Source organism: Macrotis lagotis, chromosome 2 (genome assembly GCF_037893015.1).
Source record: "Macrotis lagotis isolate mMagLag1 chromosome 2, bilby.v1.9.chrom.fasta, whole genome shotgun sequence".
Taxonomy (NCBI): Eukaryota; Metazoa; Chordata; class Mammalia; order Peramelemorphia; family Peramelidae; genus Macrotis; species Macrotis lagotis.
In genome coordinates, this window is record NC_133659.1 from 341,816,296 (window position 1) to 341,839,314 (window position 23,019).

Here is a 23,019-nt window from a genome sequence, read left to right on the forward strand (position 1 = left end):
TGTTCTGGCAGGAGGTACAGGAGCTGAACCTGGGAAGGAGCCAGTGATTGATTCCAAGAGGACAAAATGAAACAGGAAAAAATGATAGACAAGGAGGAAAAGAGCAAAGAGAGAATACAGATTTAGCAAAGAAAAAATCTAGCCCCCAAACTTCAAGAAATCTGGCAAAGCTTAAGTAATTCAAATTTATATTCCTTTGGACAGAGCACCTACATTTAAAAGTATAATTCTCCATAGGAAGGGAGGAAAAGAGGGAGGGAGGGAGGGAGGAAAAGAGGAAGGGAGGGAGGGAGGGAGGAAAACAAGAGACTGTAAAGGACAAGACCTAGGAGTCTGTGTTTTATTCTGCACAACAGGGAGTCAGTGCAGTCTCACGATCAGTCGGTCCTGTGCTTAGGGGGCTGTTTGAGCATCAGGACAGGGCACAGGACAGACACAAGGACATCTATGATGGTAGAATCAAATCAAGTCTGAAAAATCTAAAAAAAAAACAAAACAAAAAACAAAAAACTGGGGCGGCTAGGTGGCACAGTGAATAGAGCACCAGCCTTGGAGTCAGGAGTACCTGGGTTCAAATTCGGTCTCAGACACTTAATAATTACCTAGCTGTGTGGCCTTGGGCAAGCCACTTAACCCCATTGCCTTGAAAAATCTAAAAAAAAAAAAAACTAAAAGAATCAAATCAAGTCAAGCTCCTTGAAAAAGACACCGCTGCCAGCAGCCTCTGTATGAATACTTCCAAGGATGGAGAGCTCACTCCTCTCTGCTCCTCCAGGCTGCTTTTTACAACTCTCAGTATCAGGATGCTTCTTATTTAAAGCCTAAAGGACTTCCCTCTACCTTCACCCCCACCACAAACGAAACCCATCTTCCATGTCCCTTTCCTTCTCCCGAGACTTCTCCTACTCAAGTGTCAACACTGCCTTGTGACTCCAGACCCTTCACCTCCTGTTTGGCCTCCTCAGATCACCAAGAGCCCCCCAAAACCATGGCTCCTTGATGCAGGACTGTGCCCCAATTAGAAGGGACCAGCATCTCATTTACACACATTTCTACATGTTTCCATTCAATGTCTGCTTGCTAAGTATGGCGCCAGGTACCTATTCGATTTTCTCTGAGCATGGAAACAATTCTCTAACTATAGGAGAACAGATGGGAGAATCAAAGATTCCATTAAGTGCGTAAGATTCTAAATTTCTACTTTTGAAAAGCCCGTCACAGGGACTTTATTTGATTTTTCTTTTCAAGTATAAAAAGTGACACTACACACCAACTCACCCATTAGGATTTGTGATTGTAAAGTGATACTGAGTTACTAAAACCAACAGAGAAAATGAAAACAAACGATCTCAAATTAAAAAGGAGACACCAGCAATAACTTTTGACGTGGAATCGAGGAAGACGCTTTGGGACACTTCCCCTTTCTCAAGGGATATAGAATTCCTCCACCAAGTGAGGTAAGCACCACCCTTGCCAAGCCCAACGTCTCAAAGCCAGGAGGAAAGAGTAAGCCTGGGTGGGCCACTTCTCCCCTAGCTCATCCACAGGAATGGCCACACGACTCCTTTGTGGACACATGCTCTGTGCCAAACGAGGAATCCAAACAGTGTAACCAGTGGCACCGCTCACTGCTTCAAAGGCTCACAGAGTCACATTTTTAGGTCTGAAAAGGGGGCTTAGGGATGATCATTTTGCATATGAGGAAAAAGGGGCTAGAAAAATTCAGTGACTTGGCTAAAGACACCAAGCTGCTAAGAGTTCACCTCTTCGCCTTTGACTTTACTTGGAGCACAGTCAGTTCTGCTGGCCCAATGGCTTCCTGTCAGCTTCTCAGCCCAGAGTGACTCAATGAACTCATTCTGCCAGGGTCAAGCACTCAGAAGGTACCCAGGAAAAATCTTTTGTATGAACGAAGATAAAACGCAAATGGTGGTTAACGTCAGTGCCCCAGAGAACCACAAGGGTGGTCAGCGTCAGCGGTCGCCTCATAAACTGTAGGCCAGCCCTCACAGTCACAGCTGGTCTGCTCCACCTTGACCATGCAGCAAGCTTCACCACTTGCTATTCCATCCCAGAGAAGCCAGAGGCCAAGGTTCTCCTGGGCTCTAAAGTGTTCTATACACTTTGCCATGTGGAACTTAATTGAAAACAACAAAAATAAATACGACTAGATCATGAAGGCAGTGGTACAATTTCAAGTTCAGAGCCAGTCACATCACTGATGCAGACAGCTAGGGAGGTGCCAGGCTCCCCAAGGGCCATGACCCCAAGTCCCTAAGACAATGAGAAATCTGGTTCCTGGCCAAACATCACAAGGAAGTACGTGCAGCTAGCCCCTTAACTATACAATGTCATGCTGAAGAAGCACCAGAAGAGGAAGATCTTACAGATCCAAAGGCACTCAAGGGCACCAGACCATTAGCTCATGAGAGGGACAACAAGGAATCTGCCTACCCACCTGGCATTCCCAAGCACCATTCATGAGCTGGGTCCCACAATTTCCCTACAGGGAGCTTCTGAGGCATAGATTCCATATACCCCCTACTCCAAACATGCTAACACCATTCGGAGAGAAGGTACTTCCAATGACAACTTGCTCAGGATGTTAAAAGGTAAACCAGGAGGCAGACATGACCTCAGGCTGCTTCAGTTTCTTCAACTGCAAAAAGAGGACAATAAGACACCTGCCTCCCAGGGGCTTTTGAGGATGAGATAAGATCATCTTGGTAATGTACCTGACAAACCTCAAAGTGTCACCTGAATATTTCCTTCTTCCTCCTCTTCTTCCTCCTTCCTCTTCCTCCTCCTTCTTCTTCTTCTTGTTACTGGTGGCAAAGGATTGCTGTGATTTTCTGAAAGCAGCCCTGTCCCTTCTCCAGCTCCAATTCCATTGTGAGTCTGTTCCAGATATATTTACTGGTGGACACGGTCACAGCAGATCTGAGTGACAGCAATTCCTCGTCTGTTTGGTCATTCTTGTGTATGGACAGATGCAACCACTCTCTGGGAATAGAGACATCTTCTTCCTAGAGGTACTGTAATCGTCATTCACAAATGGGAGTGTATGGTAGGTCCAACAGCAGACTCCCACTAAGAACCCCTCTGGGGAGCACCCAGTTGTCTTCCTACACAGTTATATCTAAAGGGTCATTCAACAGGGCTCTTTCCACCCTTAAGTCAAACTTTGAAAAATTCTGTCCAATGGATAAGAGCCTCCTTTGCTGGAAAAGAGCTGGTAAGGCACTGTGTTACTGTATTAATCAACAGATAATGAGGATAATGGGATGAGATGTTCTCTATGTCTTTCATTCCCAATGGTCCTGGTAAAGGAGGGCTCGCTGCTGAGGATGACTTGTGAAATCCTGCTTTTTCCTTCCTCATGCTCATCCCAGATGCCTCTGCTTTGCACAGAGATGGTGCTCAGTTTGAGATACCTGGGAGAGAGAAATATAACTGATATTTTCTTGGCTGCCTTTTGGGGCCCTAACAGGGCATGAGATATTTCCCACAACTTCATTACCTCCTTCAGATATCTTGTATATCTGCCTCTCCCAATGGACTCCTCAAATCAGGTCACTTTATTCATCTGGTGCTTTTTTAGGGCTCTTTTACCCCCACAAAAAGCCTATCAAGGGCTCAAGTGCTAGTCTTGAAGGACTAGCTCCACTGTCCTTGATTCAGAAGTGTACTAGTTAAAATTGTCTTGAGCCTCTGCCTCTCTCCTCTGAATCCCACGGAGTCAGCCCCATACAGAAATTCAACATGTCGATTTTGAAGATCATTGCAAGAGAGATCTTTGACTCTTGTGGAAACCCCACCATTGAAGTTGATCTCTACATTTCAAAAGGTCTCTTCAGAGTTGCTGTGCCCAGTGGGGCTTCTACTAGCATCCATGAAGTACTGGAGCTCCGAGACAATGATAAGACCCACTATATGGGGAAAGGTGTCTCAAAAGCGGTTGAGCACATCAATAAAACTATTGCTCCGACCCTGATTAGCAAGAAACTGAATGTTGTGGAGCAGGAAAAGATTGACAAATTGATGATAGAGATGGATGGTTCTGAGAATAAATCTAAATTTGGAGCAAATGCCATAGGGAGTGTCTCTGGCTGTTTGTAAGGCTGGGGCTGCAGAGAAAGGTGTCTCCTTGTTCCACCATATTGCTGATCTTGCAGGCAATGAAGAAGTCTTCCTGCCAGTTCCAGCCTTCAATGTGATCAATGGTGGCTCCCATGCTGGTAACAAGCTAGCAATGCAAGAGTTCATGATCCTCCCTGTTGGAGCATCAAACTTCAAGGAGGACATGCGCATTGGAGCTGAGGTCTACCACAACCTGAAGAATGTGATTAAGAAGAAATATGGACAGGATGCCACCAATGTAGGAGATGAAGGTGGCTTTGCTCCTAATATCCTGGAGAATAAAGAAGCTCTGGAGCTGCTGAAGGAAGCTTTTGGCAAGGCTGGCTATACTGACATGGTTGTAATTGGCATGGATGTTGCTGCCTCTGAATTCTTCCAGTCTGGAAAATATGACTTGGATTTCAAGTCTCCTGATGATCCCAGCAGATACATCTCACCTGCTGAGCTTGGGGGCCTTTACAAGAGCTTCATCCTGGACTATCCAGTGGTGTCTATTGAAGATCCCTTTGACCAGGATGATTGGGAAGCTTGGAAGAATTTTACTGAAACTGCAGGCATCCAGGTTGTAGGGGATGATCTCACAGTGACTAATCCCAAGCACACTGAAAAGGCTGTGAATGAGAAAGCTTGCAATTGCCTCCTGCTCAAAGTGAACCAGATTGGCTCCATGACTGAATCTCTCCAGGCGTGCAAGCTGGCCCAGTCCAATGGGTGGGGAGTAATGGTTTCCCATCGTTCTGGAGAGACTGAAGATACCTTCATTGCAGACCTGTTGGTGGGTCTCTGCACTGGGCAGATCAAGACTGGGGCCCTCTGCCGATCTGAGCGTTTGGCCAAGTATAACCAAATTCTCAAAACTGAGGAAGAACTGGGCAGCAAGGCTAAATTCACTGGAAGGAATTTCAGAAACCCTTGGGCCAAGTAAGCTCCATGACCATGAAGCCTCAGAGCTAGTAGTCAACAGTCACCTCAGTAGAAGTCCTCCAAAGAATGGGCAGCACCAAGTAGTAGACCAGTTTTGTTTTGGGAATGGGGGCTCAGTGCTACGTAACTCCACCCCTCTCTCTTCCACCTTTCTGTGTTCTCACAGCTTCTTCTGGTATCTGATCATTTGGTCCTTTTTTGGAAGACCTCATCTTGTGACTGGGTAGAATGATCTGTTCTCACCCCCACCCCCAGTGTTGATGTACAGAGTCATATACTTGTGATGCAGCCCCCCAACAAGCCCACGGGCCAGATCCTTTAATGGATTCTATGTGCAGAATAAAAGTATTCAGTAATCCACTGGAAAAAAACTTGTCTTGAAAACCGTCTTCCATTTTTCTTTTCCATCTAGCTCTCCTTCCATTCTTCCTTCAATCCTCATTGGAGGACATGGCTCAGTTGAATGATTACCAAGGTTTCTTTCTTCTCTGCAGCTTCTCTCTGAGATGACACTGCTCAGAACTGCCCACTAAAGATAAATTCTCACTAAGGGTGACCACTCCCCACCCCTCCCCTTTCCCTCTCTCTCATAAAAAAATGGCAGTTAGATGACACATTGGATGGAGCATCAGCCCTGAAGTCAGGTGGACCTGAGTACAAATATGACTTAAGATGATTCCCTACCTGTGACCTTGGGCAAGTCACTTGCCTTGCAGTCAGTGCTATCTCCAGTCATCCTGATTCATATCTGGCCACTGGATCCAGATGGCTCCAAAGGAGAAAGTGAGACTAATGGCATAGCACAGCACCCACCACACTCAAATTTAATTCATATGCATGTCATGGCATCACCTCCCTGATGCCATGGTTTTCTTAGAGATAAAAGGATAACATCATCATTAGTTTGTTGCATATCTGAATATCAACTGTTTGATGAAATGGTCATTCAAAGATAATTCCTGCTTTTCCTGTTTTCTTTCTGGTTTGCTCTGCTTTTGTTTGGTGCTCTCCATGTCTAGCACCCACTGATTCAAATTTTAAAGAAAGTGTTCAAGAGATTGAGGCTCAAGGCTCCCAAAGATCTAAAACAATATGGTCTTTCTCATGTCTTCTCCCTGTACCTTGCTCTCCCAAAACTTCCTCCTCATTCCCATTTTATAATATTACATTACAGTCAACAAGTTTATGCATGTATGTCGACTTAATTTTGAGTCACAAAATTCAACCAACTTGATTGTCTCTAACCAATGTTGGTACATAAGTTACAATTATTTTCATGATGGTCTTTTTAAAGGGGGGGAAGATACTATTATCCTTTGTTTCATGAATTATCACAAAAAATCTATTAATTCAATACCCATCTTTGTTTAATTGGGCTGGTCCTCAGAAAGTCAATTCCATCTGTCCACAAGGCCATATATGAAACCTTTACTGTGTGGCATGTGACAAGTTTATGTCACATGGATATAGTCTTCAAAAACAAAAGATCCCATTTATGCCACAATAAGGCTGACCCTAGGGATTTTGTTAGTATGAGGTTCTCCCAGGTGAAGAAATTTCAGTTCCAGATTCAACCTTTCTGGAGAGCAATTTTGAATTATGCCCAACGGGCAATAAAACTGTGTATACCCTTTGATCCAGCATTACCATTACAGAGTCTATACCCTGAAGAGATCATGGTAAAAAGGGTAAAAACATCACATGTACAAAAATATTCATTGCAGCTCTGTTTGTGGTGACAAAGAATTGGAAATTGAGGGGATGCCTATCAAGTGTGGAATGGCTGAACAAACTGTGGTCTATGTATGTGATGGAACACTATTGCTCTATTAGAAACCAGGAGGAGGGGCAGTTAGGTGGCGCAGTGGATAGAGCACCGGCCCTCGAGTCAGTAGTACCTGAGTTCAAATCCGGCCTCAGACACTTAAGACACTTAACCTAGCTGTGTGGCCTTGGGCAAGTCACTTAACCCCATTGCCTTGCAAAAACTAAAAAAAAAAAAAAAAAAAAAACCAGGAGAGAAGAGATTTCAGAGAAGCCTGGAAAGACTTGTATGAACTGATGCTGAGTGAGAGGAGCAGAACCAGAAAATACTGTATACCCTAACAGCAATATGGAAGTGATGATCAACCTTAAAGAACTTGCTCATTCCATCAGTGCAACAATCAGAGACAATATTAGGGTATCTGCAATGGAAAATACCATCTGTAGCCAGAGAAAGAATTGTGGAGTTTAAACAAAGACCAAAGATTATTACCTCCATTTTTTTTAAAAAAGCTATCTTATGTTCTACATAATTTTCCTATCTATGATGTTTTATTTTTTCCTCAAGGATTTTTTTTTCTCTCAACACATTCAATTCTGATGAATGCATAGCATGGAAACAATGTAAAGATTATGAGATTGCCTTTTGTGAGGGGGGATGGGAAGGAGGTCGGGGGAAAGTGTAAAATTCAAAACCTTACCAAAAAATGAGAGGTAAACACTACTATTATATATAATTGAAAAACAAATAAAATATTTATATAACAAAAAAAAGAAATTTCAGTTCTAGCTCCAACTCCATTTTTAGTAATGAAGGTCAACATCTTCTCTAGAACATATGGTGACAATTGCTTAACGTGCCAAGAAATTGAATGACTTGGGGCGGCTAGGTGGCACAGTGGATAGAGTATGGGCCCTGGAGTCAGGAGTTCCTGAGTTCAAATCTGGCCTCAGACACTTAATAATTACCTCGCTTTGTGGCCTTGGGCAAGCCACTTAACCCCATTGCCTTAAAAAAAAAAACTAAAAAAAAAAAATAGAATGACTTGATAAGGTTCACATTGGCCAGCACATGCCAGAGGAGATACTTGAACCCAAATGACCCTGTCTTCAAGGCTGGCTTTCTATCTACCATATCATATTACTTATCATTTCCCCTGATATAAAAAGGAAAGGAAACTTGCTAAACAAGTTCAAAGACGTCAATAGAATGTATTGCTTCATTGAGTAGTGACTAATTCACCATCAATGGAAGAGTTGATGAGTTTAATAAGAGTAGATGATCATTGGCTGCTCTGACAATCCTCTCCAGTCATTCTAAACACTAAAGTTTCTAATCCATTGCCGGCTTCTTCAAGGGGGCTCAAGGGCACCTCTTCTTCATACTGATCTCAAATGTGCCACCCTTCATACATACTACAGATATCTGAAGAGACCAACAGGTACCCCTCTCCTCAACACTAGTTGCCTCCATTCCTTTGCGTCTGGCACAGTTATCAGAGATCTAAGCATTTAGTTCACACTCTTCTTTATGGGCTCCTGTTCATCTGTTCTTTTCCTCTTAAACTCAGATACACAGAACTGAACATAATGTACAAATGGAATCATTTGGACATCACGTTTTGACCACACCACCTCTGAAAAAGAACCCTTACTATCCTGACAGAGGGAAGAGATAAAGCTCAGTCTGCAGGTTAAAAACCTCTAAGACATAGGTCCTTGTCCTCAAAAAAATTATACCAAAACGAAGGATATGCCTAAGGCCCCTTAACGGTTGTGAAATAATGACAGATGTGACAAACTATGAGCAAAGCTTATTTTTCATGGGATGAGAATTATTGCAAGGACTTCAGTCCCAGTACCTTCTACACCCCTGAAGGATTGCCTAAGAAATACCATCAATGCCAAAACAAAATAGTAAAAGGGGTTTTTGCTTGGTTTACTTGGTCAGTGCTAAGTTAAGACACAGACTGGTCCTAGACTGCTCCACTGGGCAGAGGTTAAACTGAAGGGTCTAAGCAGGAGAAAAATCAAAGCCGACCCTTCAGGTTGATGCTCATTCATTTGGAATTGGCTAGATCCAGCCCTTCATTTGAGGTCATAAGACAACAGTTGATCCAGAATCACTCATCTACCACCTTAAGGATTTTTTTCAAGTGGACCAATAGCGATGTCATTGATTGAAATGTTCAGCAGAAGAGAATTAAAGAGAGTCCCTGGACTGTGTATTAGATATTTCCCTCAAAGATGTCAGATCCATTAATCACTATTGGTGGTGGTGGTGGTGGTGGTGGTGGTGGTGGTGGTGGGATCTCATCATTCTAACAATTCCAAATTCATTTGACCATAATCTAGTCCACAAATAATCAGCTTAAGCTCAAGGAGAGCACAAAAGACTTATTGATGGCTTTGTTCAAATTGAGTGAAGCTAACTAAGGTCAGTCCAGAAATCCTGATGAAAAGGGAGATGAAGCTCCTAAGAAAGGCAAGAGTGCTTTATGTGGAAGTTGTTTCTCTTTGTGCTGCGTGCAAGCAATCCCTCTTCTGGAACTTGATCAATAATCAAAATCTAGCAAGACCGGTCTACAGCTTGACAAATTCATCTACTGCCCTTCTTGGGAAAAACAGAATGAAGTGTCTCTAGTCCTCTAGCTTCCTCCTCAATTTTTCAAAAACATCATCAACAATGGCTTACCCCCAACACTTTTATCCTCAAACAAAAATAAAAGAAATTGCTACTTCCATCACTTTAAAAGCATCACTTTACAAAGAGCTTTCAAGAAAAACACACTCTGTAATAACAACTCCAATACACTAATACACAGGCAGGGCAAAATGCCTTCAGTTCCTTATAAAAGAAGGGGAAATTGAGGGCAAGAAAACCAAGTTTCCATGCTCAAGGCCTCATAGTAAGTAAGTGGAAAGAATGAAACGGATGACTGTTCCCTTTGCCATCTCAGGTTTTAAATTCATGCTTCCCAAAGGCCTCATGCCTTCCCTGTGGCAGGCCTGTCAATAAACCATTTCATCAGAGAACAAACTTGTCGTTTAAAATGAAAAGCCAGCATTGACTAGATTGTTCTGCTGATTTTATTTACAAATAGATGCCAACTCCCTCTGGAATAAAGGAGCAGACTCATCTTTCATCAGTCACAATCACCCAAGTGACATGAGAAAAACAAAACCCTTTGGAGTGAGCCTGAGCCTTCCTCTGATGAGGAGGTCCAATCAGAGGGAGAGAAGATGAAGTCCCATATCAAACTCTACTGCATATCCAATGATGTCGCTCCTCTCTAATATAGTCATGCCTACTGTCCTCTCCAAGAGGCTGCAATCATGCCTCCTTGGCCCCACACAACCCCATAGCAACCTCATGGGTTCAGCCAGATCCCTTTAGGGCCATGCCAAGTGTCCCTTGGAGATGTTAAACTCTAGGGTAGAGACCCACCACTGAGTAGGAGAACCCTCTGTTTGGGATGGAATAAATGCAGGTGTCTTGGCTAAGCAGCCATGGGCAAGTCACAATCTTTACGGCAGATGAAATGAGTTCCCCCATCTTTTCTTCCCCTTTCAAACTTCTCAACTGCCATTGAGGGAACTCTAGCCCTGTGGTATTCTCCACTCCTCACTGTCCCTCAAGTCAGAGAGGTTGCCATCTCTCCCTTCATATCTCACCGATTCAAGCCTTTCTCTCCACTCCCAGGTTCTTCTCACCTGTCACTCAGATGATTGCCCAACATCTCCTAATGAATTTTTCTGCCTCTAGTCTCTTCTCTGTCCAATGAACCAATCATACATCTGCTAAAAAGATTTTCTTCAGGCATGAGTATGACCATGTTGGTCTCATAAGCAATAAACTTCAGTAGTTCCATAAGAGCAAAGGACATTCCATTTCATAGTTGCCTTTTTTAATGTCAATATTTAGAGTGGTTTATATAGAATATAATTATTATTGGAGGAGTTTTAGTCTAAAATCTTATAATTTAAAAAAAAGCATTTTTATATACACAGATATATCCATACTAGGTAGCATGCTCAAAAAATATTTCCTTATGAGAAGCACAATTCAACAAATTTAAGAAGCTTTGCTCTGGGGATCCAGTATCCAGAAGTTTCATAGCCTCCACCATCAAACCTACTAAGAATGAGCTGGGCCCATCCCTGGAGTGGTGTCTCAGAAGCCAGTTTGGCCACTTGCTGCCTTCCTTCTTAGAGGTGAACTACAAATCCTAGAGTGAGTGTCAGAGGACCTGGGTGCTGGCCCTGGCCCTGAGACGTCACAAAGTCACTTCCTGTCTCTGAGGCTGTTTCCTCATTAGGAACATGGAGACCTGCAGCAGATTCCACCTGCTTTTCAGAAAGCTGTGGATGGCAGGAACTTGGGGCAGACAGTGGTCACTGGGGCCCACACCTCCTACAGTGAAATCTCAAACTCATTGGGACTGGCCCTTCCATTTCTCCCATGAGGAAACAAGGACTGAAGGAAGCCAGTAACTGGTCCAGGGTCACCAAGCCAGCATCTGGACTCAGGGGCCCTGACACCAGTTAAGCATTCTTATTAACATGACCACCCAGAATGAGATGGACCACCTGTCAATTACCTAAAAAAAGTAATGAAAAAAAGATTTTTTTCTTGACATTCCCCAGCATTAGGATATTTCTTGCTTTCTTTAATCTTTATTTAACTCACTCCAATACTCTGGGCTAGGCATTACCAGTACAAACACTGTAAGAGACAATGAACCCCTAACAAAGCTAGTGCACAAATAACTGTGATATGAGGGAGAAGGAGGAAAGAACAATGGCAAGACCTGGGTCAAAGGGAGAGAAATTCCAGCAGGCAAAGATCACAGCCCCTCTCAGGGGAGTCTTTGTGAAGGCACGCAAAAATTGAGCTCTGAGATAGGGGAAGGACTACAAAAGCTGGGAATGGGGATGGGATAGGAGAGCCCACAGTAAAGCCAAAGGATGGTCAACCACAGAATGGAGCCCCAGCTTAGGCAGGATGAGAGTGAGGACAGAGAGATGAACTAGACAGCCTGCAGTCCAAAGGAGCTCCAAAAGGGTGGCAGAAGACTGGCACAAGAACATGGATGGTGTGAAGTTAGAGATCATAGTAACTAGAGAGAAGGAAGCTCTAATCTTCTAATCCCAGGAAGGCTGAGGTGCAAGGCCTGCCTGCTTCTGACACCGCCCCCCCCACCCTGGGGCAGCTTCCAAAATGCTACCCAATGGAATAGTGTCCTCTACCCATGAAACCCTCCCACATCCTAAAGAAGAAACATTCACAGACAGAAACATTTCACAGAAGGACACAGCCTGCACCCTGGTCATCCCCCCAACCTCAAGGATGGCTAACTGATATCTTGAGTGAGTGGTCGCTCAGCCAAAGGTAGAAGATCTCAGGGAAGGATAAGTCACTCCCTCACAAGCCTGAACATGCCACACCACAGAGTCTCATCATCAGGACGGTCCTCTCCACAGATTCCAGGCAGCCAGACCCTCCCTTTTGGCCTGGAGCACCACAAGTCTGAGTCCATCAGCTATTTGACAACCATGACCCTACAGGCCCTAGGGGTTCCCACAGCCAAGCCTTCTCAGCTCCTTCAAGCAATGAGAAGGCCACAGTTCTGAACACCTTTTCCAGCTAACACAATTCTGCTTCTCAAAGCACAGTTTAACTGGAGAAGAAAGCTCCTCTCTGTAGGAAACCAAGTCTCTGACCTTGGGAAACCAAGTCTCCCAATGCCTGTCACAACCTGAGCTCTTAAGAGTTAGGAAAGGCTTTGGAGATTCATTAGTCCGACCTCTTCATTTTCCAAATGTGAAATTCTGAGGCCCAGTGGGAGGAAAGGGCATGGCCATGATCACACAGAGGGGAGCAGGTATAGGACTAGGTCTCTGATTTCGCAGGATTTGTAGGAAATCAACATTAGGGAACCTAAGAAGAGAAGAGAGGGATTCAGACCTCTTGAAACCATTCCATTCCTAATTAGGCATCTGCTGCCAATACAAGGGCAACATCGAGCTAGGGATAATCCAAGTAGACTCAATGACTCAAATCAACCTAGGATGACTCCTTCAGCCTTCCTCTGGGGCTCCAAGTGTCCGAGCTGTGCCTGCTGTCCCAGGGCTAGCCAGGATAGGCAGTCAGAGCTCAGAGAGGACCAGATGTGGTAGCTGTCTGGGGTAGAGTTCCTCCCCTCATTGGCCCCAGCTGGCAGAGGTCTGAAGGCCTTGCAGCCCCCAAAGGCTGCTTAAGAAGACTGAGAGGAGTCTCTGGTGAATGGGTTGGGGGAAGACTACTTCTTACAACCAAACCAAGTCACTCTGTTCTGAGGAGCTGGTGTGAAGGTGGGGAGTTCGGGGAAAATGTTAAGGCCATTTCTCCTCAAGTAAGCAGTTGTTGGCATATAAACAGACTTCATGAAGAGGTTCTCCCAAATGAAGGGAAGAGTGGAAAGTGGGGCATAGTTCAAGATTGCGACACTGACTTAGCTTTTAGGGCTACAAATCCATCAGCTCCCAGAAGGAGGCTACATGGATGGTCAGAAGACACAGGTACCCTAGGAGCCAGAGTCCTTCAAAGATGACCACAACATTAAGGCCAGTTTAGAAAGTTGATTTTCAAAGTCCTCATTTGTAGTATTTCTGAAATCCCACTGACAAGGCAAAACTAGAGCTAATGTCTCTTCCACTTACAAAAAAACACAAAAGCAACATTTCCCACCTAGCCCCAGCTCATCCACTTCGCCCTAGGGCCAGGGCATGGCTTACCTGAATGCCATCCAGCAGCTTGCTCAGGCACCAGTAGCTGTCAGCTTCTATGTTCCGCAGGACCTCTGCTGGCACGCAGGAAACATCCACATTTTCCACTTCTTCTTCTATTTGGGAGAGCATTGAAAAGAAAAATCAAAAAGGGCAAAATGCAAGGAACTGCTAGGTGGGGAAACTGAGGCTGAGCAACCCAAGGCCCATAAGAATATTAGCAGAAAGGTTGTTCCCAAAGGTCCCAGGTGACATTTGTCTTCTTTCTCTCTAAATGAATAATGTATTCCTCAACCCCATCACTTAATGGTTCTCCATTTTAATAACTAATTAGCTGCAGATAATGAATATTCTGAACCTTCTCCGATTAACTAGCATAATTAATACACAGTCAGTGATGCTTTCCCAGTCATTTCAGAACTAAAAGAAACATCATTAGTAATGAAGATGCCTATTTGGGGATATTTACTTCTGCTGGAGATGCAAAGTTTGCTCCTGGGATGAAAAAGCTCCATTTCAAACAGACAGAAAACAGACAAGAGTGAATATATTCAGTTGGCTCTCCACACTGCCCTCTGCTGATGCCTGGTAATGGGTGACCCAGGCATCTCCAACCTGTCTCAGCACCTGTAACTGAAGGATGACACAACTGCTACCTGAGCTCTAGTCTGGCGAAGGCTGGAGAAACAGTGCCAGGCTGACTACAGAAGATAGAAGCAATTTGTACCAAGGAGGGGAGAGCACCCACTGAGGAAACCTCTAATTTCAAAGTCTGACAAAAGGGTTCTGCCAACATCTCTCCAAAAGCACAGGTTACTCATGACCTAACCTGTAATTACATGAACTCAAAGGGAAGGTGTTGATAAGTGTGGGAAAGAATCAAGTGCTTTATTTCCACAAGGATAGAGAGGATATTGGAATGAGAGAGTATATTGCCAGAATCTCACAGATGTCTATGAGGATAATACATTACAAAAGCCAGGATTGTCTGGTCCTTGTGGAAACCAAAAGATGCCAGTCAGTTTACAGGAAGGGGAGAGTTAGACAAAAGGAAAGGTGATTAAAGGAATAACTTTGCAACTAGTTAGGTATTGACCAAAGGTCTGTGTTCTTCTCCTGTGTGCCTCCTCAAGGAGGTTACTGTTCATTCCCTGTGCTCATTAGTAAAATGAGCAGAGCGGGGAAAACATAATAGGGGTGAATTATCAACTAGATTGTGATCCTGTCCAATGATTGGCATGAAGGAGGAGGAACAAGCCCTAGCACTGTCATGATTTGGGCCCCTTTCCTTAAAAGAAGTGGTCCTTCTTTGCAAAGATGTCTTAATAAAAGTCATTTTAATCACTCTGGACTAAGAATTAATAGCGACAAGCCATTGATAACAATAAGAGTGTCACTGCAACAGACACTCTGAGAGGAGTCTCAGGATGAGTCCTCATCTATCCAAGTAAACTACTTCCCAGATGGCTAAGAAGGAAGAGACTCCCTGTAAAACAGAAAGCCCAAGAAATGAAAGGGGGAAATCTGATTACTATTTAAAGCTACAGATCTGAAGTCACCCAAGCTGACTTCTCACAAGATTGGACTCAATGATCTCTATGGTCCCTACCAGCTCTAAAGCTACAGTAACCCTCCAGACCCAGAGGAAGATCTGAAGCATGCTAAAGCATCTCTGGGAGGAGGAGGAATATTCATACTACAGAACACTGATGAATCAAAAAGACAAATCTGACCCAAGAAGGCAGAAGAGAGAATACAGTCTAAGTCTGGATTGTTTCCTTCTGGAAGTATGATAAATTTAATAACAAAATACACTTAGAGACTCTGAGAAGTTGAAACCTAATTCAAACGTCTAAGTCCAAAAGCAAACAACAATCAAAATCGATTTTTCTGGGACTGTTGTCATTCCACATGCAAAACATTCAAATACTTATAAATGATTGAATAATAATCCAACACTTAAGGAGACATTTATTAAACAAATACCATGAGTAATGGGCATGTCTTAAAGTGCCCAGCACTGGATTTAATGGGTTCCCTGTAAACAAACTGAACACATTCGATCGCACGATGGCATTACTAGTGTCATAAAAATGTACTAAGAATAAGAGTTAACAACACAAAACTAAATATGGAAAGTTCAACCCAGAAATCTTTAGAAAACTCTAAATGAATGAAGGGTGGGGCAGGAAGTATAAGCATTTAGCATTTTAGCCCAGTATTTACCTGTGGGCAAAGCAGCCCATTTATTACTGTTTTGCTAAGGGATTAAAAAGGCACTAATAACAGATAGACTCTGTGGAATGACTGGGCACAGTCTACAAGCTACCTCCCACAGGGCTGGACCTTCCTGATCACCCTGCAGATAGGCGGTACAAGGGAGGGGTTGCAGCAATGTCAAAGGATGACTGATCATCAAAACTCCCATTTCCACAAAGCTATAACCAAAGAACCTTCCAAATAAGAAGTCAAGTCAAATTTAGTTAAGAAGCATTTATCAAGTGCCAACTATGAGTCAGGCATTCAGTCTGATGAGGGGAGACAACTGAAAACTTCTCCAGATGAACAAGTTACAGAAAGGATAAATTGAGGACCAGCTCAAAGAGAAGGCTCCAAATTAAGAGGATTAGAAAAGACTTTCTGGAGAAGGTAGCATTTTAGGTGAGCCTTGGAAGAAGGCAGGGAAGCCAGGAGGCAAAAATGAGGAGAAAGGCAAGGGGCTTAGCCAAGAAGAATGACCAGTCAAGAAATAGAGTATCCTGTGTGAGAATGGGACACTAGAGTACCAAGTGCCTACCTCAGGGAGGAAGAGAGAATTGCATCCTAAAAAGTAGATGCCATACTAAAAAAACCTAACAGATGGAATGGGTCTGCTCCATCTCTTCTCCCTTTTGCAAGTCCTTACACAGTAGAGTGCTGGGGTAACGCTGGTGGCCTGATTGACTCTCATACCAGGAGATTCATCCAGGAGGAGTCCTTAGTCACCCAGTTGCATGATGCCCATCAGCAAAGAACCGTCCCAAACACCCACCCACCAGCTCCTAAAGACTTTCTGCCTGTCCCCTGCTCAAAGAAATGTTTAGTCACTTCCTGCTCTGCTGGATTAAAGAAAAAAAAATTGATGATGGGAGTGACCTTGTGAGAGGAATTTAATGGCCCTCAGTTCACTGTCCTCAGCTATAAATTGAGGGTCCAGATAAGTTTTTTTTTTAGGTTTTTTTGCAAGGCAATGGGGTTAAGTGGCTTGCCCAAGGCCACACAGCTAGGTAATCATTAAGTGTCTGAGACTGGATTTGAACTCAGGTACTCCTGACTCCAGGGCCGGTGCTTTATCCATTGTGCCACCTAGCCGCCCCCAGATAAGTTCTTGATGATTTTCCCTAGCTCTAAAGTTTCTAAACAAATGCCACAGAACTTTCCCTTAGAGCACTTGAAAGTTGGCAACATGTTCGACATGAGATCTCTTCTTTCATCATCCCAACAAGCTCAGGAGGCAGCTGCTACCATTATCCCTATTTAACAGATAAGGCAGAGTCGGATTGGAGTTTAAAGTGTTTGAGGTGGGATTTGAGGCTGATTCCAGGTCCAAGTCTCTCCACTCTGTGCTACTGCAGTCATAGAATAATGTAGGTAAAGAACTCTGCAAACCTTAATATGTAACATAACTGTTAGCCTGGCAAGCTCTTCTCATCTTTTCAATGGGGTGCAGATAGGAATACTCCAGGAACAAGTTACTAACTAGTATTCTTCTGAATTTGAAAAAAAAAAAGTAACTGCCTTTCATAGTTGAATTTTGTCAGTCCATCTTCCTAAAATTCCTGGCAAGTATCCTCAGAACAGCTCCAAGAGAAGCCAAACCCACAAGGCGGGTCTTCTCTGCCTCCTGCAAGGCCTCTGCCCAGACTCTGTGTCTGAAGAACTTTCCATTCTTTCCATCAAGCCCAGAGATGAGGAGTATTTTAGACAGTGACATCCAAGGAAAACAGCATTCTTCAGAAGGAAGCACAGACCGACATGTTATATTTTTTGTATGTGTCTATGCTTGGGATTCATAGTTCCACACAGACTCTCTTTCTGTTTTACTTAATATATGGAAATATTCTTTTATTTTGGTGTTCATTAAATAAGGAACAAAATAAAACAAAAACTTCTGTTCTCAAGTTTTCAAGGACTAAAACTAATTTGGGCATGTGTGGGCAGCAATTCTATCTTGGATAATAATAGACCAGTTCCAGTACAATTTATAGGTTGATCTCTCTGGAATAGCTGAAGGTCTATATTAGTAACAAAATGATTTGTCATCTGTCAGTTCAGAAAAGAGAAATTCTGATACAGAAGTCTACCCCGGGTCATAAATACCTGGGTAGGTATTCAGTAGGTGTTCAACACTGGCAGCCTACAATGGTACTCTGTATTGATCACTAAGTTTGGGCTACTTGAAAATAAGCTTTCTCTAACTTTGGGGAGTAGTTGAGGAGGACCTGGTCCCAAATACTCATAAAATCCTCAGTATGCACAAACAAATCCACACACGTCAATGAATGGTTTTCTGTCTCCCTCCTGATGGCCAAGCACTTGAAGATGCCACCTATGGAGGAACTTTGGATAGTATTATTGGCAGACCTAGATGTCTTAAATGAACCATTTTCAGTCACATTCATCAAATTAAATCTCATCTACCTGCTGGCAGCTTTGACAATGACAACTGGTGAAGTGATCCACTAACATAATCACAAGAATTTCCCCTCGGTCTTCACCACTTGATCTGGTGTTCTGAAAACATCTATCAGTCCTCTCCCCCTCTTTGGTGAGGGCATGTACGTCTTCCTATGTAGGATGATGAGTCCTGGATTTCGGTTAGGCCATTTTGCAAATCTGAGATGACCCATTATCTGGTTCCAGAGCCATCCAGGGCATGAGTTCCCTGTTTTAAAAGCATTTTCCCCAGTCAGTTTTGAATCCAGAAGGCCAGTAAGTCTCAGCACATTCAAAGTCAGCCTTCTCCCTGATATGATGAAGTCTCACTAGACAGAGACTAGAGTCTCTTCCTTCAGTGGCTTGCTGAGGTCTCAACATTCCTGCTTCAAGTCTTCAGTCTCTACCTTCCATAGACACAAACTAGGAATTTTACATTTACCAAGTCCAGTGATACTTCAGTATCACTGGGGAGAGATTCCATGAGATGAAGAAGGCTGATAGGGTCTTTCAGATGGAGCCTGAAGGGTGGATTGCTATCATACAAATCCATCAAGTGGTGAAAGGATGTCACTATGCATTGTGGGGGTAGTTATCATCAATGGATCTGTCCAAGCAGAGATTAGATCGCTTCCCATTTTCCACTAATGAACAGAGGTCAAGAAAATCATCTCCAGGACTGAGCTCTGTCTTTGTAATGTTGGCCAGGCCACCCAAGAAAGAGTCAGGAATGTCTGAGGTGGAGACAAGACCCACCTTCTCCACTTCATCCCTGAGTGACCCTGTAAATCTCTTACCCTCTCAGGGCCTGGCTTCTTGCTCTGCAACACAAGGTGGCTAGAATTGGTCTCAAAAATCACACCTGACTCTAGGCCATGGAGTCCTGGAAACTGCTGCTAGCTGCTATGGGGTAGAGGCTCTCTGTTAAATGCCTACAGCAAGTCCATGGACATGTTCAAGAACAAGCCAGTGTCAACAGGAAAGACCAAAAAAGGAGGAGATCTGGTGTCACAGAAGGAGCTTGGAGTCAGGGTTGTTTGGGGTGATTCTCATCTAGGTGTCAACTCTCACTACACTAATTTCTTGGGGTTCCCCAAGAAATTATTTTACTTCTCTGAGTCTCAAGTTTCTTCATAGGAAAAACAGGAAGAATAACTCTGTGTTGTTTAAAAAATAGTTTTGTAAAGGTCAAAATGAGAGTGATTCAAATATATTTAACCTAAGGAACCTCCCTAAAAAAATGGCTACATTATTTATAAAATGTATAATAATATTTATACAAATATCAGAGGAAACTATCTGGGAAGCTTCCTGTCTAAAAGCATGGCTTAGCTGTTTTCAGAAAAATCCAATATTCTACCAAGTTGAAATTAATCGGGGGGAAAAATATTCATCCCACTGTCTCAGAAACAAGATGGTAAGTAGGTCAGGCAGCATCAATAACCAGGAGCCTGATTTGAAATGTTTTCCTTTGTCATCTTCTTTCGTTCAAAGACCTTTAAAGTAACTAGATATTGTCTCAGACTAATAAACTGCCAAGCCAGAGAACAAAGCCCTCCACAGATCAGAAGCAAGTCACAAGAAAACAGAGAAGCCACAAAAGAATGAACACAAAGGAGGTGTGCCTAGCTCCAGTGGAGCCCAGGGTGACTGACCCAGGATCCTTCTGGAGGTAGTCCTGCCATCCAACTGGGGCCTGCCTGCATCAGGAGCTTTACAGGCTCCCCTCCAGTCCATCTAAGGGGAGATACTGCAAGCATTCTTATAGACATGGAAGGTGGGGGACCAGAGAAAAGAAGTCCCCACTCAACCCTCTTAATATTCCAAAGGAAGCATCAAGGGTAGACGTGCTGCATCTGGGGATGGAGAACATCTTCCAGAAGAAGAATTGTGAGGCATCTCCCCAACACATCCCCACAAGATCATATCAAACCCTAGACAAATGCCATGATTTTCTAAAGCAGGGATGGGAAACCTTTTTTTTTTTTTCTGTCAAGGGTAATTTGAATATAATATCAGTCACAGGCCATATTGGCCAAACAGTTAGTTAATTCATCCCTAAAAAAGCTCCTAGATTTATTGAATTTCTAGTTCTACTGGCTATTGCCATGGCAACACCAAACCACATGATTTCACCCGACTCTTTCCTGCCCCTGTCCTAAAGAAATCCTGAAGCCCTGGTTCTGGCACTCGAGGACATCTTCCAACCATTTCCACCCTAAAGGTCCCTCCTCTTCTCAACATCTACAATCTGGCCAAACACAGCTTCCATCTGCTCCCTCCTCTTCAGTTACAGAATCCCTCATTGCTATGGCCCTGCTCTGATGCCAGATAAAATACCCGCCCTAAGCCACCTTCCTTCAGAAACACTGGATTAGCCTCTCCCTGCCTAAAACCTTTAGAATGATAGAAAAAGGTCCCAACTCTTCAAGGACCACTTGGTTGTGACTGACCTTCTTCCCTTTGCTGACTTCTCTTTTCTCGGCCTCTGAAAATGAATGCCAGCTCCTCGTCAAAATTCCTAAAGCTCATTGTCTGGATCTCTTCTCACTTCCATGCAACTTTGATTCATAACTACTTGTGGACTGGTTAACAGAGGGTTGGTTAAGTCAACAAATCAAATTCCCTGCCCTCCATGGAGTCAATCCCTAAGCTGGGATGGCATTCATGTTTGTAAAAACACTCCCTCTATTGTGGTCTTCTGCCCTTCATTTTCAAAGACCACCAATGGCATTGTGGGTGATGTCTTCACCTGGGTGTAGACTGGACTAATGTGAAGCAGAGCTGTTCATGGATGCCCACCTCACTCTTTCCTTGAGAGGAAGGAATTTGCCAGAGGAAGGAAGGCAAGCTAACAATCACCAAATGAAAAAAAACGCCCTAAAATACTAATATTTAGAAAAATATACTCTAAAATAGGCACCACCTCATACTCCACAGATTGGCAGAACTGACAAAGAAGGAAAACAGGTGCATTCTTGGGAAAGCTGTGACCTGGTCTAACTATTCTAGAAAGCCAAATCTTTAGAAGAGTCAGTCATTAAAACTCTGTGGCCCTAAGAGAATCTTGTCTTCCTATTCCAAGTACATCCAGGCAAACAGGTCTCAGACTTCCCAGCTGCCTTTATTAGATGATAACTCAAAAGCTATTAAACTGAATATCTTTTGATCCAGCAATTCCACTATTGACTAGGTCTACAGACCCAGAGAGATCAAAGAAAAGGAAAAGGAAGCATATGTACAAAAGTACTGCTAACTGCTCCTTTGTATGGTGACAAAGAATTGGAAACTGAAGAGGTGGGAGGTGTCCATGGATTGTGGAGTGACTTTAGAAGACAATTTCAGAGAAAACTGGGAAGACAGAGATGAACCAATGAAAAGTGAAATAAGCAGAACCAGGAGAACAATACTGAAAAAGTAACAGGAACTCTGAACGACATAATAATCAACCCCATTACCAAAAGACTCACAACAAGACACAGTCATCACCTCCTGATAGAGAGGTTGATGAACTCCAAATGTCAAATGAGGAATACTTTTTGGACATGGACAATGCAAAACAATGCAAAATGTTTTCTTTGACTATGTATAGATATGTAGCATGGATGCTCATAAGGTATTGTTTTTGTGCTTTTTCAATGGAAGGAGGTGCAGTGGAAAGAAGAGAAGGCTCATTTTCATTTGAAAATAAATTATTGGGGGCAGAGCCAAGATGGTGACGGGAGAAGATCCTCTCTCAAAACTTATGAAATAAGGACTCTAACTAAATTTTTGAGAGACAGAACACACAGAGAGATCCAGTGAGACAGTTCTCCAGCCCAAGGTAACCTGGAAAATAGCGGAAAGGCTCCACTCCACAGGATTGGAGGGGCGGCCACCACAGCAAAGGAACTTCAACCTCCTGGTGGCAGCCCCAGGGCGCTGGAAGCCGCAGCTCGGCAGCAGGGGCAGTTTTCTGACCTATACCCTGGGGATCACCGGGTACAACTTGGAAATCAGCAAGGGGCCTCTGCCAGGGTGAGTGAGTGAAACCCAGCCCTCAGGGCACTCAGCACACAGCTTGGCCACAGCAGCCCAGATCCAGGAAACAGAAGCAGGAGCCCCCAAGGCAACTGAACCTTGAGTACTCAACCTAAGTAGGGAAGTGGAGAAAGACTTCCGAGGTCTCTCCTCTTGTACCTGGAACAGGACTCTGGGACTCTAACCACATTCAGATCCTGATTGTAGTCTAGGCCCTCCCCACCTCAGTCCCATGGCAGAGGGGGTACATTTGTGGTCATTCACAGACCAGGAGGGAAGACAGAGCTTCACACACTGAGATCCTTGTGGGGGTGTGCTCCAATAATACTCAAAAGCTCAGGAAATACCCTAAGACCAGGCACAAGCTGGGGAAATGAGTAAACAGAGAAAAAAAGAGGAACACCATTGAGAAATACTTTGTCTATGATCCCAAGAAGGATGAAAACAGTCAGAAGATGAGGAAATAAATACAAGCTCCTACATCTAAAGACTCCAAGAAAAACGGAAATTAGGCTCAGGCTATAACAGAGCTCCAAAAAGATTTTGAAAAGCAAGTAAGGGAGATAGAAGAAAAATTGGGAAAAGAAATGAGAGAGATGTAGGAAAAACATGAAAAAGAAGTCATCAGCTTAATCAAGGAGATCAAAAAAAAATGCTGCAGAGAATAGCATGTTAAAAACTAGCTTAGGCCAAATGGACAAAACAGTT

At 43.6% G+C, this 23,019-nt stretch overlaps 1 protein-coding gene and 1 pseudogene across 2 annotated transcripts in view; one reads left to right on the forward strand and one right to left on the reverse strand.

Moving 5' to 3' along the window:
• Window positions 1–23,019, reverse strand: part of TBC1D22A (TBC1 domain family member 22A) — a 357,164-nt gene that overhangs the window by 178,166 nt on the left and 155,979 nt on the right. For both annotated transcript variants that reach the window (XM_074227261.1, XM_074227262.1), the window contains exon 9: window positions 13,606–13,712. In XM_074227261.1, coding sequence (XP_074083362.1) covers window positions 13,606–13,712 — 107 coding nt within the window. The remainder of the gene's footprint in view (window positions 1–13,605; window positions 13,713–23,019) is intronic.
• Window positions 3,763–5,099, forward strand: LOC141515558 (alpha-enolase pseudogene; annotated as a pseudogene).